The sequence below is a fragment of the Drosophila kikkawai genome, chromosome 2R (assembly GCF_030179895.1).
Source record: "Drosophila kikkawai strain 14028-0561.14 chromosome 2R, DkikHiC1v2, whole genome shotgun sequence".
Taxonomy (NCBI): domain Eukaryota; kingdom Metazoa; phylum Arthropoda; class Insecta; order Diptera; family Drosophilidae; genus Drosophila; species Drosophila kikkawai.
In genome coordinates this window covers 5,798,485-5,818,687 of record NC_091729.1, presented here as the reverse complement: position 1 = coordinate 5,818,687, position 20,203 = coordinate 5,798,485, and the positions used below count along the sequence as shown (strand labels likewise).

At 36.7% G+C, this 20,203-nt stretch overlaps 1 protein-coding gene across 1 annotated transcript; it reads left to right on the top strand.

The window, feature by feature from the left end:
• The first annotated feature begins 3,744 nt into the window (after window positions 1–3,744).
• On the top strand, window positions 3,745–4,257 carry LOC138928082 (uncharacterized). Its single transcript, XM_070284365.1, has one exon. It carries the CDS (start codon window positions 3,745–3,747, stop codon window positions 4,255–4,257), a length of 513 nt encoding a protein of 170 aa, XP_070140466.1.
• The last annotated feature ends 15,946 nt before the right edge of the window (window positions 4,258–20,203 follow it).

The following is a 20,203-nucleotide window of genomic DNA, read 5'->3' as shown; positions in this document are numbered from 1 at the left end:
CTCAGAGAGAGAGATAACATTTTTGCTCTTTCCTTGAAACTGTATGTATTCGGGTTCCCGACATTAGCTTTTGATTTGACTCAGTGGCCCAGTTGGTAAGCGGACGGTCTGTGATTTCTGAGACATGGGTTCGAATCCCGACCGGGAACTAGGAAAAGTAAGTTTAAGTGGCTTTTAATAAGATTTATACATTAATATAATTAATTTAATAACCATTTGTAGCTTTATAATTACAGATTTAAATAAAAACTTCTCTTTCACTTCTCACTAAGAACTTTAGAGGGATTAAATCAAGGGTTTTTGGGATTAAAATAATTAAGAATTTCGGGGACTAAATCGAGAAAAAAAAATTTTTTTTTTTTTAATTAAATTTAAATTTAAATTTTTAAATTAAAATTTAAGAATGTTTGAGATTAAATTAAGAAAAATTGGGATTGAAATTTTTAGGGTTAGCGGGATTGAATCAAGAATTTTCGAGATTGAAAAAATTAAGTATGTTCGTTCTTATATTAAGAAAATCCGACCTTAGCTCGAAATCATGCCCACTTGGGATTGATTTTGGCGACTTTATCCCGGATTTTTTTTTCTGTGTATATATCGACATCTGGCCTTCCTCAGGGGAGTGCCTTGGGCCCTTTTCTTTTTATTTTATATAAAACGACATAGGCCAATGCATTAAGAGCTCGGAATTTTTATTGTTTGCCGATGATCTGAAAATTTTCAAGTCTGTAAGTTCTGTCCTGGATAGCAATATGCTTCAGGATGATTTGGCTAGAGTTGGAGATTGGTGCTCTCGGAATAAGCTGCCCTTAAACCTGTCCAAATTTTTTACTGTCACATACAGCAAAAGGCTCAACAATTCCCTTTTTCCCTACACGATCGATTCCTGCCTCCTTGCCTGCAAGACAGAAGCACTTGATTTGGGAGTTATGTTTGATGCCAAATTCCTATTCATTGACCATATAAACTATATAGTTCCGGAAGCGTATGCTATGTATGGGTTCATAAAGCGTAATGCGGCTCAATTCACTGACCCGTACACCAAGCTCAGCTTATTTTTTTCTTTTGTTAGGTCTAAGCTTGAATACGCGTCGTTTATTTGGAACCCGACTGGATCCGTTCATTCGCACCGCCTGGAACGTATTCAGAAGAAGTTTCTTTGATTTGCCCTTAATTCCCTGAATTTCCATGAACCAATTCCCTCCTATTCCGCTAAATGTCGTCTTGTGCACTTGTCATCTTTACACGACAGAAGAATCGTTATCAGTTTACTTGTAATTTTCGACATTATTTCGTGCAAAATCGACTGTCCTGCATTGCACTATGGTCCAGAATCCGTTTTTTTTGGCATAAAGTCGATTTTTTTATGTTAATATATCGTTGTTTTCTTTTTTTAATCTTAAAGTAAACTCATCATATGTTATAAAAATGTTAACTAAAAGCTTTAAATGCGCCACCAAAGCCTATTGAGAGCTTTTAAAAATGCGATTGCGATCAGCTCATTTCCGAATAGAAATTCGCGCCAAAAAATTTAGTTACTTTATGTTGTGTCAGACTTGTTATTTTGGTTCAAAAAAATCAACTAAAATATGGAAAATAATCTTCAAAGTATGCACTATTTAATCTATATTGTAATTTTTTGCGTAGTTCTACGTATTTAGTGTTGTGTAATGTCAAATTTATGTGTATGTTTTTAGAAAACTATCATGCGTTCTCCATGTTTCGTGGAGTATAACTAATAAGCTGCTCCATGCTGACAGCAACTAATTGGTCCAGATTGTACTCCTGGATGCTGTCTTTAACCAAAAACAAAAAACTCATCCCCGTTCGTCCCCCTTTTCTAATATTTTGGTAATATACATAGTTTGGTCACAGCGAACTTTTTAAATTATGGAGCAGCAACAATCGAAAAATTCAATCTGTATCGAAGTGACTATGCACCAAAATTAATGAAGACACTGTGAAATCCAAGAAAATAAAGGAAATAGATTAAAAATGCAGTAATTTTTATAGTGATATTCAAAAATATCTTCCCAAATGTAACTACGTTCTTGAACGGTTAATTTCTTCCAATAATTCTAATTATAAATTCGGAAAAATATCTCTCTTTTTTTTAACAACTTTTTTATTATATATGCGTTAATTATGTATATAATAAATGGTAATTATGTATATATATAAAAATTAAAAATTAAATATCAATCAGTTTGCAGGGGCGGCAAGAGTGGGCGTGGTCGTAATGGCCCAATTTTTTGTACACAAGTTGTTAATGCCACAACAATAAAATCTGCGAAGTTTAAACCCTGTAGCTCCATTTTTCGACTTTATGCCAAAAAAAACGGATTCTGGACCATAGTGCATTGCTTAGATTTATACATTTTTCTGTTCCTAGCAGGCACTTAAGAACATTTGAGCCATTTTTCTTGCCTATTTGTCGAACGAATTATGCTTTAAATGAGCCCATTTATAGAGCCTTATCCTTTTATAACAGTCTTCCACCAAATATGCGTCTGGACCCTTGCCTACCAAGGGCTTTAATTAAGAAGGCATTTCTCCTTTATTTATCCACAACCAATATCAGTTAGTTAAGTTAGTTAAGTTTATTTAAGTAGCCAGTTAAGGTTGTGTGTTTGCGAAATAAATAAATAAATAAATAAGAATAAGAAGAAGCGGAACACAGCGAACATAATGGAATTTATAACAATTCTTAACTGAAAGTTTCTCTGTGGCTTAGGCAATTATTTGAACAAACACTTTCGGAATTTCGGAACCAGTAGATCCGGAGAAGGTTTCCGCGATCCGCGAGCTTAAGGCACCAACTTTCCTAAAGGAACTCCGGAGGTACCTGGGAATTGCATTCTGGTACCGCCGTTTTGTTCCAAACTTCGCCGACGTGATGGAACCCATGACCGGGATGCTGAAAAAAGGAAAAAAGTGGGAGTGGACATCGAGGCAGGATCTCTCCTTTCAGGAGCTTAAGGCGCTACTCACGAAAGCACCAAACTTGGCCTGTCCAGACTTTGCCGAGAAGTTTGTTTTGCAGACGGATGCCAGCGAATACGGGATCGGAGCCATCGAGGGACAGGAGAGCGCAGTAGCTTACGCCAGCCGCTGGCTTAACTTAGCCGAGAGGAACTACCGGAGACGGAAAAGGAGTGCCTCGCCATCGTCTGGGTAGGAAGATTCGATACTACATCGAGGGGTATCGTTTTGACGTGGTGACGGATCATCAATCGCTGAAATGGCTGAATTCGATAGACAACCCGACTGGGCTCTCGAGTTGCAGCAGGACCAGTATGACGTCCATTACCGGAAAGGGGCCCAGAATCTTGAGGTCCACGCCCTTTCTCGCCAACAGCTGCCAACAGCGCAGCAAGCACAGATGCAAGCAGTCAACTGTAGGTGGATCACGAGGATGCTTCAGAAGGTACAGACAGAAACCGATAAGTTTCCGGACTACAGGGAGAAGAACGGGCAATTATATCGCTGCCTCGGGCTACGACCAGAGGAGGAGGAATACACACCGTGGAAGCTGTGTGTTGGGATGGATTACCGCCAACGCGTCCTCGAGGAGTGCCATGACCACCCAACCGCCGGACACATGGGATTCCGAAATGGCCGGGTTTTTTCCGCGCTTTTCGGGAACGGATCCTGAGCAGATTTGGAGTACCGAGGATCTTCGTCTGCGATAATGGAACATAGTTTACAAGTCGGTCATTCCAAAACTTTTGCAAATCTCTAGGCATGGAGCTACACACGGTGCTGTATACACCGAAAACCCGACACCAAAACACGACGGAAAGAGCCAACCGGACGATCAAGTCGATGATCTCCCAGTACATGAATGGAGGCCCGCAGAATGCGTGGGACCAACTGTTGCCGGAAATCTCCCTGGCCCTCAACAGCAGTGTTTCCGACACGACGGGATTCAGCCCGGTATTCCTGACGCAAGGACGAGAATCGAGGCTACCGAGAACTCTGTGCGATGAGCTCACACCTGGAAGAGGCACCCCAGAAGTAGCTCTAACCGAGCGAAACCAGCAGCTGAAGAACATCTTCCGAGTAGTACGAGACAACGACGAGCGCGCTACGGCCGACCAGGGCCGCCATTATAATCTGCGCCGAAGGACTTGGAGACCACCGGTGGGATCACTAGTGCTGGAGAGACGACACACACTGTTCAACGCCGCCGAGGGATTCGCTACCAAACTGGCCGAGAAGTACATATACACAAACTACGACTTTTGCGGTGCTTAGTTAAAAGCTTTCAATATTCTCGCTCGCTCTAAATTAAAACGTTTTGTATATTACTTAGATAAATTATTTTTTAATCAAAAAAATGGCTACTTGTTGTTTTACCAAGTACTCGAACGGCCAAAAAATTTCTTCGCGGCAGGCCACCGTTTAATGTTGGCTCTGCGATAATATCGCTCACCCTGGATGTGTCGATCTGGGGCAAATTGGACCGCGCATCGCCGCACAGTGGCCGATTTGGCTGTTCAGAAATGGAATTTCTTAAAAAGTAACGATAAATTTACCAAGTTTGAAATTTTTATGAAATGTTTATCTAAAAAGAAATTAAACTTTACACCTTTAATTTAATTTAATTTTTTATTTTTTATTTTTTTTTAAGTTTTAATTTTTTCTAGTTTGAATGAGTTTGTATTTTGTTTTTAAAGATGTTACTTTAAATACTTTTCAATTTTCCGAGTCTGAATCGGAATTTTCTGGTTGTATATTGTAGTCTACAAGTAGATTTTGACTTTCAATGTCAAAAGAAACTACTTTGCTCGAACTATTAGCCGCACTTTTGCTTAAACTTGTTATTAATGGATCCGACGATACCAAAAATAAGTGCAAAAGATCCTTCATTGTGTTAGACCGAGAGTTTTTGCGAGTATGGTTCAAGCGAAAATTTCTTAAGTCTTTGTTTCGGGCTTCCAAGGCTTCTTCCGACATCATTCCGATTGGAAGTGATACTTTCTCGAAAATATCCGCTCCGTGAATCAAAATCTTGTGTACTGAGGATGGCATGTAAAATCACGGATATTGTTCAACAAAAATGCGTGCAGTTTCGAAAGCATAGTCGCGAAATCTCTGAATGTTAATGGTATATCGCGAAGCCATACAGCGCAAAATCAATGATAATCAATCAATGCTCCGGTAATCGAAAAAGGAAAAGATTTTTTCGTTTTCGTTTTTGAAAACGAGAAATTGGTGCTCCGGTAATCGAAAACGAAAGATTTCCTTCGATTTGAAAAACGGGCACCTCTTTCTAGACGGAATGAAAAGTAAATGGCTTTTTTCATATGAAATCAAATCTTATTTACAAAAGGAAAAAATAAGAAAAAATAGTTTACTCAGTGGTCTATTGATATTTATTCCACACCACCACAAGATCATTCTTGCACGTAGTTATTTTTCAAAAAATTTATTTCTGACCCCTCCTCAGATTTGACAACAAAATTTTTCCCGTGTTCAACAAGTTTTCTCGTTTTGGCGATAGGTCGATAAGTTCACCGCAAAAAGTTATCGCCAAGGTTGCCATATTGTTGGTGGAACGAAACAGCCAGTTAAAAATACTTATAAAATACTAGTAAGCCCGGCGAACTCCGTTACGCCACCTTCGGCAAATTATCCGTTTAATTAAGATGCTCTTTGGTAAACCACATTTTTTGTGATGTGTTATGGTTAATGGAATTATCTTGGGACCAAATAGCCCTTGGGATGTTAAAATCACCAAGAACTACTAACAAAGTGGTCCTCATCCGAAATTCTTTTAGAGAGCAACTGAATAGCGGAAAAATGGTTTCAATAAATAGGAAGTTGCGACAATGGAGGAATGTAGGAACATGTCTGATAGGCCGATCTAGCCAGTAGACTGTGAACACAGCTTGAAAAACTTCGGAGCTCAGAATCTCCGGCTTTAACCAGGTTTCTGTAAACACAACACTTGGGAAGCAAATGTGACACTATTATAGTACAATTTAGGAAGCTTACTGCGAAAGTCTACCATTTTGATAGGAGATACCAAGGAAGTTTGTTAGTTTTTTGGAACGGAATTGGAAGAAGGCGTAGAAGGCGCATTGGTCAAATCATTACATCGATAATAGCCATATGACACTCTAATGCAGTTTTCATTAATTAGCTACTTCATTAGAACCTTGAAAGAGACCACTATATGTGTAATTTTGCTTGGATTTTGCTTGGATTATTTTGGTAACACGACTTCGCGGCGTATTACTATGAATTTTGTTGTGTCCGATAGACCGATTGGCGAACCTATCAATGATCGAAGGTACGCAGGGATCGATAGGTAGAATGGGTAGCACTGGGAATAGGGCTGCCAACTGAGGCCATTTTGGGAAAGGGGTTCGTTAACCCGATAAAGGAGAACTCGAAAAAACCTAACGGAGTTCGAATGGCGTGTTGTCGGGTGTCGTTGCCTCCGTTGGTTTAAATCGAGAGAGTAGAGGAATTCTAGCGTGCGGCAGTGCGACAGTTGAAAAATCATGAAGTGGCCCATAAAATTTATATATAGTGACATATCCACAGTCCCATAGACTCTGTCTACGCCTACTTTACACACCACACAATACACAATATTGTAATACCCTGTAACACAAACACACTTGCCCAATACACCCTTTGCTACCCTAGCTTATATCCATACACATCAGATAGCAACCGCCGGATGTTTATAAGAATTCCAAAGCCAAAGCTAGCGGAATAAACCCAGGCTTTACACAAAGGATGCAATCTGAAACTCTAAACAAACTCCAGACAGTCCCTTCTGTAGACTAAACAATTATGACTTAAGTCATCACACGTTCCCACGTTCAAAGTTCGGACTCGCCAAAGTCGAAAACAAAAATATTAGATTTCAATAAACAATCGAAAATCAAAGAGCACTTATATCCAAGAGCGAATGCACTTGAATCTAAGAGAAGATTAATTATCAACTCCAAGCTCTCTCCTAAATCCTCTCCAGAACTTTAAAGTTTAAATCCATATCTGAAAGCTCGAGACCGAGGCTTGAACGTCAATCTATCCAGATCAATTAATTGAGTTCAGTTTAAGACCTAAAAGATTTAGGTTGGTGTTCTTCAAAATAAAATAACTTGTAAAACCAATATTCAGTTAAATAAAGTTTATATTTTTTTAACTTATGAATATCGCAAGTATTTAATTGGCGTAGCCGGTAGGATCCTAAAATAAAAGAGTCCTTAAAATACGGTACTGGTGTAACTAAAAAGGATATGCTATATGACTAGCAGTCCTAACACTAGCGAATTTTAATAGTGATTCTAAAAATTAGTGATCCGCAGAAGAATCTACGTGATTCAAAGTGTCAAAAAAAATCCCGTGCGGTCGGAAAAATAAAATCAACAATTATTTAATTCCGTGAGAAAAACTGAAAATCCCGTGAGGTCAGAAAATAAATTCTGCAAATAAACAATATAACCAATCAATAAACTTACCAACCAACAAAATATAAAACATGGCAGTTCCACAATTATCTGAAGTACACCTAAATCAATTGCTGGCGCAAATAAAGGAGTTACATTCCTACGATGGAACTCCAGGAAAGCTGTCTGGCTTTATTAGCCAGGTGGACCAGTTATTGTCGCTTTACCCTACTCAAGATGCACGCCAAGCACACGTAATCTACGGAGCAATCAGGAGAGTCATCGTTGATGACGCACTAGAGGCAATAACTCAAGCAGGACAGCCCTGGCGACATCATTCAAGGATCATCGTCCATACGTAACCTTGATGAAACAACTGGAGGAGACTACCTATCCAGGCAGTATTAGTAAGTTTATTGAACGTTTAGAAAGTCAGGTTAGAAATATATTTGATAAGCTAGAATTGGAGAGTGACCCTGTGGCAAAGTCCAATTATTCAGAAATGCTAAAAACCACAATAAAAACGACAATCGATAGAAAACTTCCGGACAGGATGTACATGTCACTAGCAAGAAAAGACATAGATACCATTCCTAAATTAAAACAAGCCACAATGGAGTTGGGTCTTTACGACTCAAATCCAGTGGATAGTTTTTCGAAATCGAGCTGGCAAGGTCGCAAAAGCGGGGGGAATAAGAATCAGAAGAATAATCAAAGATATTATAATAATAAATATAATCACCCCAGTAATTATCACAATTCTACTAACCAAAATTATTCTACACAAAACACTAACCAGAATAATCAAAATCAAAACAATTCTCGTAATACTAACCCGAGTAACCAAACTATTCCACCAAATCAAAGGGGAAATTATAATACATGCAGAGATGGTTTAACTCAGGCTAGGCAGAACAACCCCCTTAATTTCCAGCCTTCAACATCTAACAACGCTAATAATAGCGGAGGTGTCAAGAGGCAGAGGGAAAGTTCAAGCGGACAAAGCCGCATGGACGTAAATTTTCATCAAGCTGCCTCGGAGACACAGGAATTAGAAGAGGAAGGGTCGGTCCATTTTTAAAAATTACATATGAAAATAAGCTTTATAAGGGCATGGTTGACACAGGGTCTTCCATCAATATCATAAAGGAAAACTTTGCAAAAGTAAAAGAAAGTACAGAAAAATTATCGGTATACACTATATTGGGGCCAATAAAATTGGTAAAAAGCATCAAATTAAAACCCAGTGCTGTGTGTCCGTCCGAACAAAAATTTTATGTGCACAATTTTTCCGAAAATTATGATTTCCTGTTAGGTCGCCCTTATCTAGAAAACACCAAAGCAAAAATTGATTACGAGAAGGAGACAGTAACTTTGGGGTCCAAAACCTATAAGTTCTGTTTCGAGGAAGAAAAGGGCGAGACCGCATCTACAAAATGCCTCGACCCAAAACTTAAAAATGAGCTTGCATCTGCAGAACAGCTCATGGATAAAATTGCACCTACAAAAGGAGCAAAATCCAAATCAAAGAAGGAGAAGACCGCACCATCAAAGTGCCTTACTCCAGTTAAAGACTTAAAGGGCCAGAAAGAAAACAAAATTGACCCTAAGTCCGTTGACAACGATATAGTCAGCTTCGCGGTTGAAAACGAGTTACGCGAATGCAATAAATATAGACTCGAACACCTAAATGTTGAAGAGGTTGAGTGTTTGAAGAAGGTTCTCTATGAATATAGGGACATTCAGTACAAAGAAGGTGAAAATTTGACTTTCACAAGTACTATCAAACACGTTATCCAAACTCAACATGAGGACCCAGTTTACCGAAAACCCTATAAGTATCCCCAAAGCGTGGATCAGGAGGTAAATAAACAAATAAAAGAAATGATTGAGCAGGGAATAATTCGTAAATCGAAATCTCCTTACTGCTCTCCCATTTGGGTAGTCCCCAAGAAGGCTGATGCCTCAGGGAAACCGAAATTTCGGTTAGTCGTCGACTACAGGAATCTAAATGAGATCACTGTAAATGACAAATTTCCCATTCCACGAATGGATGAGATACTGGACAAACTTGGTCGTTGCCAGTATTTCACCACGATTGACCTAGCTAAAGGATTCCATCAAATCCAAATGGATGACAATTCCATTGCAAAGACAGCCTTTTCGACCAAACATGGGCATTACGAATACACGCGTATGCCTTTTGGTTTGAAAAATGCACCTGCAACATTCCAGAGATGCATGAACAATCTTCTTGAAGATTTGATCTACAGAGATTGCTTAGTGTACCTAGATGATATAATTATCTACTCCACTTCATTGGAGGAGCACATCTTATCACTTAGGAAAGTCTTCGGAAAATTAAGGGATGCTAATTTGAAGCTGCAGCTAGACAAGTGCGAATTCATGAAAAAAGAAACTGAGTTTCTGGGACATGTTGTCACGACAGACGGTATCAAACCTAATCCAAACAAAACCAATGCTATTGTAAATTTTCCATTGCCAAAGACCCCAAAACAGATTAAATCATTCTTGGGACTTTGTGGCTTCTATAGGAAATTCATTCCCAACTTCGCAAAGGTCGTCAAACCAATGACGATGAAGTTGAAGAAAGGAGCTGTAATCGATACCAAGTGCAAAGATTACATTGGGTCATTTGAAAGGTTAAAAGTATTGATAACCTCAGAGCCGATCTTGATCTACCCTGATTTTTCAAAACCCTTTTCCCTTACAACAGACGCAAGTAACTTAGCGATAGGGGCGGTATTATCCCAAAATCACAAACCCATATGCTATGCCAGCAGAACGCTGAATGAGCATGAAATAAACTACGCTACCATCGAAAAAGAATTGTTAGCAATAGTTTGGGCAACAAAGTATTTCAGGTCATACCTGTTTGGCAGGCCTTTTGAAATACAAAGTGATCATAAACCCCTGGTATGGCTCAATAATATTAAAGAACCAAACATGAAACTCCAAAGATGGAAAATCAAATTAAATGAATTTGACTACAAGATAAAATATCTCCCTGGAAAAGAAAACTATGTAGCAGATGCCCTTTCTAGAACAAAAATTGAAGAAGTAATGCTCGGTGAAATTGCAAATAGCAATGATGCCACTATCCATAGTGCAGGCGAAGATAATTTAAATTACATATCCATCTCTGAGAGACCATTGAATTTCTATTCTCGACAGATCGAGATAGAAAAGGGCGATAATGACAACGCAGAAGTTAATCATTTCTTTCAGAAAATAAAAATCAAAATAACATATAAAGAAATGACTAACGAACTCGCTAAATCCCTCATCAAGGAATATGTATGCACAAAGAAAAGTGCTATTTATTTCCCTAATGACGAGGACTTTTTGGTATTCCAAAGGGCATATACTGAAATCATAAGCCCCAACAGTTTAATCAAATTGTTGAGATGTACCAGAAAGTTGGTTGATGTTTCAACTTATGCTGAATTCAAGGACTTGATCCTCAAGAAGCATAAAGAGTTTCTACATCCAGGAATAGAAAAAACCATCAATTGGTTTAAAGAAGAATACTATTATCCGGACAGTCAGAAGCTCATTCAAAACATAATCAATGAGTGCGAAATCTGTAATGTCGCAAAGACTGAACACAGAAATACTAACTTGCTGTTTGAAATAACACCAGAGATATTCAACGCTCGAGAGAAATACGTGATCGATTTTTATCTCACGGGAAATCAGATTTTCTTGTCTTGCATAGATATCTACTCGAAATTTGCAACGCTCGTCGAAGTAAAAAGTAGAGATTGGCTTGAAGCGAAAAGGGCCATTATGAAGGTATTCAATGATATGGGAAAACCCCAAGAAATCAAAGCAGACAAAGATTCAGCATTCATGTGCATTGCACTACAGAACTGGCTAAAATCTGAAGGTGTAAATATTTCTGTAACCACAAGCAAAAACGGAGTGTCTGACATAGAAAGATTCCACAAAACTGTTAATGAAAAACTTAGGATCATTGGTAGTGAAACGAATATAGAGGACAAGTGCACGAAATTCGAGTCCATCTTATATGTTTATAATCACAAAACAAAACATAATACTACCAAGAGAACCCCAGCAGATATCTTTCTCTATGCAGGAACCCCTGACTTTAATACCCAACAAAATAAAATTGACCGGATTAACAAGCTCAACGAGAAAAGAAAAGAGTTTGAGGTTAATACAAAGTATAGGCAAGCCCCACTTGTAAAAAGTAAAGTCACTAATCCGTTCAAAAAGACAGGACAGATAAAACAAGTGGATGATAAACATTTCGAAGAAACTAATCGCGGCAGGAAAATCGTTCATTATAAATCTAAATTCAAAAGACAAAAGAATTTTAACAAAAGCAAATACGATACTTCCAGACCCGACGAAGAAATGTAAACGGCTAATACTTCCAATCTTGCTGATATGTATGATTCCCATGATTCATATGGTCCAAGGGAGTAACATCGAAATAAACCCAATAAGTGCAAGGAATGGATATCTGGTATTCCAAACAGGAACCACGGACATCCCAATAAATTACGAATATCACTACTTGAGTATAAATTTGACGAAGACCATGCTAATATTCGACAACCTGTTAAATGAAGCAAAAGAGTTCCCGAGTATTTTACAAATACAATATTTAGTTGAAAAATTAAAGAGGGAAATAACCGGTATAAAAATTATCAAGCGTAACAAAAGAGGTCTCCTTAATGTAGTAGGTACGGCGTATAAATATCTATTCGGTACTTTAGACCAAAATGACAGAGAAGAGCTAGAGGAAAGAATTAATAATTTGTCAGAAAGTTCAGTCCAAAATCATGACTTGAATATGATTATTGATGTTATCAATAGTGGGATAGACATTATTAATAAGCTCAAAGAAGATAAAGAAAGGGATCAGCATTTAGCTATTTTGATGTTTAATATACAACAGTTCACGGAATATATCGAAGACATAGAACTTGGCATGCAACTAACCAGATTAGGAATCTTTAACCCAAAACTACTAAAACACGATTACCTAAAACAAGTTAATTCCGAAAAGATACTAAAAATTAAAACTTCTACCTGGCTTAAAACAGATACTAACGAAATCTTGATTATCTCACATATTCCCAACGATATTGCGAAAGTGCCAGTTTTCGAAATAATTCCATACCCAGACGAACATAATTATATCCTGACGGAACCTCTATTCGATAAGTTTTATATCTATGATGATAAGGTTTATAATAAGAATACAGGGCAAATAATATTTGACAAATGCATTATTGGAATTGTTAAACAAGAGACCACAGAGTGCAAATACACTAAAACACAGAAGAATTTCCAACTCAACTACGTTGAACCCAATATTTTAATTACATGGAATCTTCCACAAACTATTGTAAACCAAGATTGCACCAACAGTAAGGTCACAATAATAGGAAATAACTTGATCAAAATTAAAAATTGTACTATACAGATTGATGAATTTATAATTTCCAACAGTTTTGCTGATTTTACACAAACAATTTATATAAACAACAATATCACCAAAATAGAACCATTAGTTTATTTGGAGACCAAAGAACTAATTGACAACCATGTAAAATACTACCCAACATTCCAAATAATATGCATAACCACATTTGTAATTACAGTAACCAGTCTTATCCTGTATTTAATTTATAAATTTAAGAATATTCCTAAGAAGTTAATTGTAAAATACACCAAACCTGAGGAAACACCAAACCAAATCAGTACCGAACCATTAGCTTCAGAAAATATTTTAATGTACCCAAATTTAAATTCCTGAGGACAGGCAAAATTCAACGATTGGGGGAGTGACATATCCACAGTCCCATAGACTCTGTCTACGCCTACTTTACACACCACACAATACACAATATTGTAATACCCTGTAACACAAACACACTTGCCCAATACACCCTTTGCTACCCTAGCTTATATCCATACACATCAGATAGCAACCGCCGGATGTTTATAAGAATTCCAAAGCCAAAGCTAGCGGAATAAACCCAGGCTTTACACAAAGGATGCAATCTGAAACTCTAAACAAACTCCAGACAGTCCCTTCTGTAGACTAAACAATTATGACTTAAGTCATCACACGTTCCCACGTTCAAAGTTCGGACTCGCCAAAGTCGAAAACAAAAATATTAGATTTCAATAAACAATCGAAAATCAAAGAGCACTTATATCCAAGAGCGAATGCACTTGAATTTAATTATTAATTAAATTAATTATCAACTCCAAGCTCTCTCCTAAATCCTCTCCAGAACTTTAAAGTTTAAATCCATATCTGAAAGCTCGAGACCGAGGCTTGAACGTCAATCTATCCAGATCAATTAATTGAGTTCAGTTTAAGACCTAAAAGATTTAGGTTGGTGTTCTTCAAAATAAAATAACTTGTAAAACCAATATTCAGTTAAATAAAGTTTATATTTTTTTAACTTATGAATATCGCAAGTATTTAATTATATATTATATTTTTTTGGAGACAAACAAAGAGATAAGGACCTGGGAAGTTGGATCGGCGAACCATCGAGGTGAGTGGTCAGGGACCAGGAAGGCAGTTAGGAGAAAATAAATATTGTGTTTTTAAATATAGAATCCGACCAGACCTAGGCTCCAAAGGAGGAACGCCAGGCCAAGATCCGGGCCTGGCGAAATTTTTGTGCTGGAGCATAATTTTTCCCCCCGCATAATTTTTTTTTTATGCTGGCGCGAGTTCCCTTCGTGGCCGAATATTTTTGGAGCCGGCGGTACATGTGTTTGATGGGCGCATAAATTCTTTTTTTTTTGGGACTGCGTTAAATCACCGAGAGTCCTCCTCAATCCCTTTGGGTTTTGCCGGCTACCGAAACCGCACTTGCGGCACTAAACTTCACGAAGATCGGCGGTTATAGAGGGCGGCTGACGTGGGACACGCCCAGGAGGGGCGGTAACGGGAGCCACCCAAGGCTTCAGCCAGAGTTTTTTTTTTAGTCTGTTTAGAGTTAGTAGTCGTTTTTGTTTCTTTTTTGTATTATTTATTCATTGTTTTGTTTTATATTTATTTATTTATTCCATTATTTATTTATTTATTTTATTTATTTATCTTAAATTAATTATTTATTTATTTATTTATTAATATTTATTTCCATATTTATTTATTTTTGTTTATTCGATTTGTTAAACTTTTAATTGGTGTTTTTTGCCTAGCGATTGTTTTTGGTTGAATTATTGGTTCAAGTATCCACTTCGCCTCCTGAATATTCCTCACCCCCCTTTTTTTGAGCGCTCAAACGGGTAGGAAGGGAATTCGCTTTAGAGAATGTAAAACCGAAAGAAAAGTTGGGCAAGGACAGAAAATATAAGTAAATAGTTCATACTTATACTTTTGGGAATCTAAAATTAGAATTAAAAGAAAGGATTGAAAAAAATATGAACATGGAGTAGTCCTCTTTTCTGGGAAGGAGGAAGCGAATTATGGCGTGAGGTGAGGGTGTGTATGTAAAAAAAAACAAGAAAGGAAGCTAACTTCGGCACGCCGAAGTTTGTATACAGATTGGTTTTGATGTTTATATTATAGATTTAAATGCTGAAAACACTCCCAAAACAGAGTTTCATTACATTTTACCTATACTTATTATGTTTACAGTTTGACAGTTACAGTTTTACATTCCGAGCTTTACATATTTTATACATTTACCGATCGCTTCTATGGCAGCTATGTACAGTCACGGACAAAAGTCTACGTACGACCCCTTTTTTTGGGTTTTAGCCACTCCTATAGATATGACAAGAAAAGTAATGATGCAGTCTTGTTTTAAATGTTATTACTATACTACAACTAAAATTTCATTCGAATTCAACATTAACTTCTAAAGTTATAAACAAAAAACGAAAAAAAGACAGTGACAAAAGTGTACGTACGATTGCTTACTATGCACTTTTATGATATAATAATGATATAAGGAACAAAAAATAATATATTTTTGGATTACCATGGACATCAATAACTGCTTGTAAATGTCTGGGCATCAAAGCCACCCAATTATCCTGCATCCTCTTCCTTATTTTAGTCCACTCCTCTTGTAGCCTCTATTTAAGGATAGGAGCACTACTTATTGCGTGTTTTCGACCTTTCTGCTCAACATTTTTTCCAATATAATATATAATATTTAAGTCCTAAGTCCTAAACTAAAAAATAATTGCCGGGGACCATAATACACCAGCGAATCCCTCACGATCTGCGCCGTACGCTCGTCCTGTTTGAAGATCTAGCTCGTAACGGGGCATAATTTGTCCAGATATAATGTCCAACAATGATCGAATGTGGTGTTTTCCTACAAACAATTCATATTACACTCGATAAAGGCCTAAATTCCTATTCCCGAGGCGTTAACTACGCCCCAAACCATGAAACCCCCACCAAGCATCTTATTCCTATGTTATTCCTATGGAAAAGCACGGTGGTGGGAAGTTTCGTGGTGTCGGTAGCAGCTACAGCCCCGGAAGTTGAAAATTTGGTCCTTGTCGAGTGTAATATGGATTGTTTGTAGGAAAACACCACATTCGATCATTGTTGGACATTATATCTGGACAAATTATGCCCCGTTACGAGCTAGATCTTCAAACAGGACGAGCGTACGGCGCAGATCGTGAGGGATTCGCTGGTGTATTATGGTCCCCGGCAATTATTTTTTAGTTTAGGACTTAGGACTTAAATATTATATATTATATTGGAAAAAATGTTGAGCAGAAAGGTCGAAAACACGCAATAAGTAGTGCTCCTATCCTTAAATAGAGGCTACAAGAGGAGTGGACTAAAATAAGGAAGAGGATGCAGGATAATTGGGTGGCTTTGATGCCCAGACATTTACAAGCAGTTATTGATGTCCATGGTAATCCAAAAATATATTATTTTTTGTTCCTTATATCATTATTATATCATAAAAGTGCATAGTAAGCAATCGTACGTACACTTTTGTCACTGTCTTTTTTTCGTTTTTTGTTTATAACTTTAGAAGTTAATGTTGAATTCGAATGAAATTTTAGTTGTAGTATAGTAATAACATTTAAAACAAGACTGCATCATTACTTTTCTTGTCATATCTATAGGAGTGGCTAAAACCCAAAAAAAGGGGTCGTACGTAGACTTTTGTCCGTGACTGTATATGATATAGTTGCCCGATTTTTATGAAATTTATACCAAAATTCTAGAATAATAAAAAAAGTGTATATCTCAGAGTAGATAAAAATACGTTGAAAAACAAGAAAGGAAGCTAACTTCGGCACGCCGAAGTTTGTATACCCTTGCAGATATTATTTCATTACATTTTACCTATATTATTATGTTTACAGTTTGACAGTTACAGTTTTGCATTCCCAGCTTTACATTTTTTCTACATCTACCGATCGGTTTATATGGCAGCTATATGATATAGTTGTCCGATTTTTATGAAATTTATACCAAAATTCTAGAATAATAAAATAAGCTTATATCCTGGAGTAGATGAAAAAACGTTGAAAAATAACGAAGTTATAGTTTTTTTCCTATTAATTTCCCGATCGTTCCTATGGCAGCTATATGATATAGTCGTCCGATTTTCAAAAAATTAAAACCGAAATTCTGAAATAATATAAAATGGCCATATCTCAAAAATTATGCAAAAATGTTGAAAAACAGCTAATTTATAATTTTTTTTCTAAAAATTTATCCAACATTTGTATGGCAGCTATATGATATAGTCGTCCGATCCGGCCCGTTCCGACATATATAGCAGTGAGAGTATATAGAAGACTATGTGCAAAGTTTCATTCACATAGCTTTAAAACTGAGGGACTAGTTTGCGTAGAAACGGACAGACGGACAGACGGACGGACAGACGGACAGACGGACATGGCTAGATCGACTCGGCTGTTAATGCTGATCAAGAATATATATACTTTATAGGGTCGGAAACGTCTCCTTCACTGCGTTGCAAACTTCTGACTGAAATTATAATACCCTGCAAGGGTATAACAACGAAGCTATAATTTTTTTCTTATTAATTTCTCGACTGTTCCTATGGCAGCTATATCATATAGTCGTCTGATTTTCATAAAATTTTTAGCAAAATTCAGAAATAATATAAACTGGCAATATCTAAAAAATGGTGCAAAAATGTTGAAAAACAGCAAAGTTATAATTTTTTTCTAAAAATGTATCGAACATTTGTATGGCAGCTATATGATATAGTCGTCCGATCCGGCCCGTTCCGACATACATATATAGCAGTGAAAGTATATAGAAGACTATATGCAAAGTTTCATTCAGATAACTTTAAAACTGAGGGACTAGTTTGCGTAGAAACAGACAGACGGACAGACAGACAGACGGACATGGCTAGATCGACTCGGCTGTTGATGCTGATCAAGAATATATATACTTTATAGGGTCGGAAACGTCTCCTTCACTGCGTTGCAAACTTCTGACTGAAATTATAATACCCTGCAAGGGTATAAAAAGAATTAGGGGCAGCTGCGTAACTAGATTCTGCTAGCAGCCAGCCATGGATGGGAGGGCAAAGCAGGTGAGCTCCACAACAGCGAGGAGGCTCAAAGAAAGCTGACCGTTTAAATATGTATGTATGTGTCGTTAAGGAATGTTTCGTCCAGTTCGAAGTTGTGCAGGTATTAGTGCTGTGTAACGTCTCGTTTTAGTCGAGGGCGGGATGTTTAAAAACAATAAATTTTATCTGTTACGTGTGTCAGTGGGCCGGGCCAAGAACCTGTGCCTGAGAGAGCTAGCCGAGGCATGGCCCTAGCCGATGGCTGCACACGCAGGACCTTTAGGGTCATAACAATTTTTGAATTCCTCGTCGAAGTATTCTTGCATAAATAATTGCAGAATCCTTTTATTTATGTTTTTAACCTATAGTGCTTAAAATTTTTTTAATTATTACCAAAAAAAAAATGTAATTAATTTTACAGCGCAAGAACCTTGCCACCGCAAAACATATTATTTTTCCTAATTTTTTAATATTTTTTTCAGTTCAAAAACCAATGATATAAAAATAAAATTCTCATTGTGAGACCATACTGTCAATGAGCTGGCTAATACATTTTTCAATTACAATTTTCTTCATTAAACCCGTATATTCTTATCGTGTATCTAGTATATATTATGTAGATATATCGATTATCGCGGCAATGAAGTAGCTAATGCATTATTCTTTTCATATTTACATTGTGTAAAACGCAATAGCGTTGTCAAATCTTTAATCGGGGGTAAGGTATTTAATTTTTTTTTTCGTAAATTTTTTTTTATTTTTTATTTTTAAAGTTCAACATCTTAAGAATATTGTGTCCAAGTTTTAAATCGATCAGAGTAAAATTGACGAAGTTATGCGGAGTTGAACGAAGGTCGGTTGGTGTTCAATGCATGAGAATCACAAAGTTTAAAGCGCTCTCCTGAAAAATGCCATTTTGAAAATCGGTGTACACGATAACTCAAAATCTACTGAACCAATCGGTTTGAAATTTGGAACATACCTTCTTTAGATAATTATACAGGTATTCACGTCGAGCTTTTTTTAATTTTTAATTTTATTATATTTTTTATTTAACAAATTAACTTAATTTTTTAGTCAAAAATCGGGGTTTTGACTTCAAATTTTGATAAAAAAGAGGGAAAAATTTTTAAAACTAAAAACTCTTCGTGAATACCTCGGGACACAAATAATCATTATGCTTGAGCAAAAAAAATAAAACTCAAAAATAATGATTATTCGTGATTTTTATTTTTTTGTTCAAATAAAATAAGCTAGATCTTTTGATCCTTTAAGGATATTGCCAATATTGTCCTATGTCCTTATAAAGGAACCCTAGAGCAACAATTGACAACAACAACAAAATGTATTTTACCTGTGTTTGTTGCAATTATTTAATATTAGGTGAGTTTTATTTTGAACAAAAAAAAATAAAAATCACGAATAATCATTATTTTTGAGTTTTATTTTTTTTGCTCAAGCATAATGATTATTTCTGATTTTTATTTTTTTTGCTCAAAAATAATGTTTAACAATAGAAGAATAAATATAACAATTAAAATTAAAAATCATCAAGGATATTCATAGTGTATCCTTAAAGGATAAAAACGTGCTAGTCAAGCTTGTTCTATGTTGATTGGAAGTGATTGATTTATTCATTTAAAAATAGCGACAATAATCATTATTTACGGTCCCTGGTTTTTTTTATTTAATTTGGATTGAAAACAATATCAATCAAGTGGCCGATTTTATTGAACACACAAAATGTGCCCTTTTTGCTGCATTTCAGGTGGTATAGCGATAATTTCTGTACGAATATTAGCCATGATCTCGTCAATGGTTTGAGGCTTGCTGACGTAAACAAATATCCCCATAAAAAGATGTCCGGAGGTGTGAAATCTGGAAATCCGGGTCCAATCAGTTTAGCCTTTATTGAGTTTTTTGAGTCAACACAACTGAACGACTATTTTCAATGTAAAGCGCGTTCTTTTGGAGTAAAGCGATCCATGATTAAAATTCTGCTGAAGTGAGCTATTCTACACTGGTCTACTCAAGTTAATTGGTTCACTAATGACAAAGTTATTCGATAATTAAATACCGACATAAAAGATGGCGCACCCTGTGTTCTAATTAATTAAGTATATAATTATGAAACAATATTGTTCACGCCAGGAGCCAAAAGCTCAAGCGCTCCCAGCTAAGCAACGCTCGTTCGCTCTCCGCTCCTCGGTATTCCCGATCGCTTGCACCCGTGTTCCC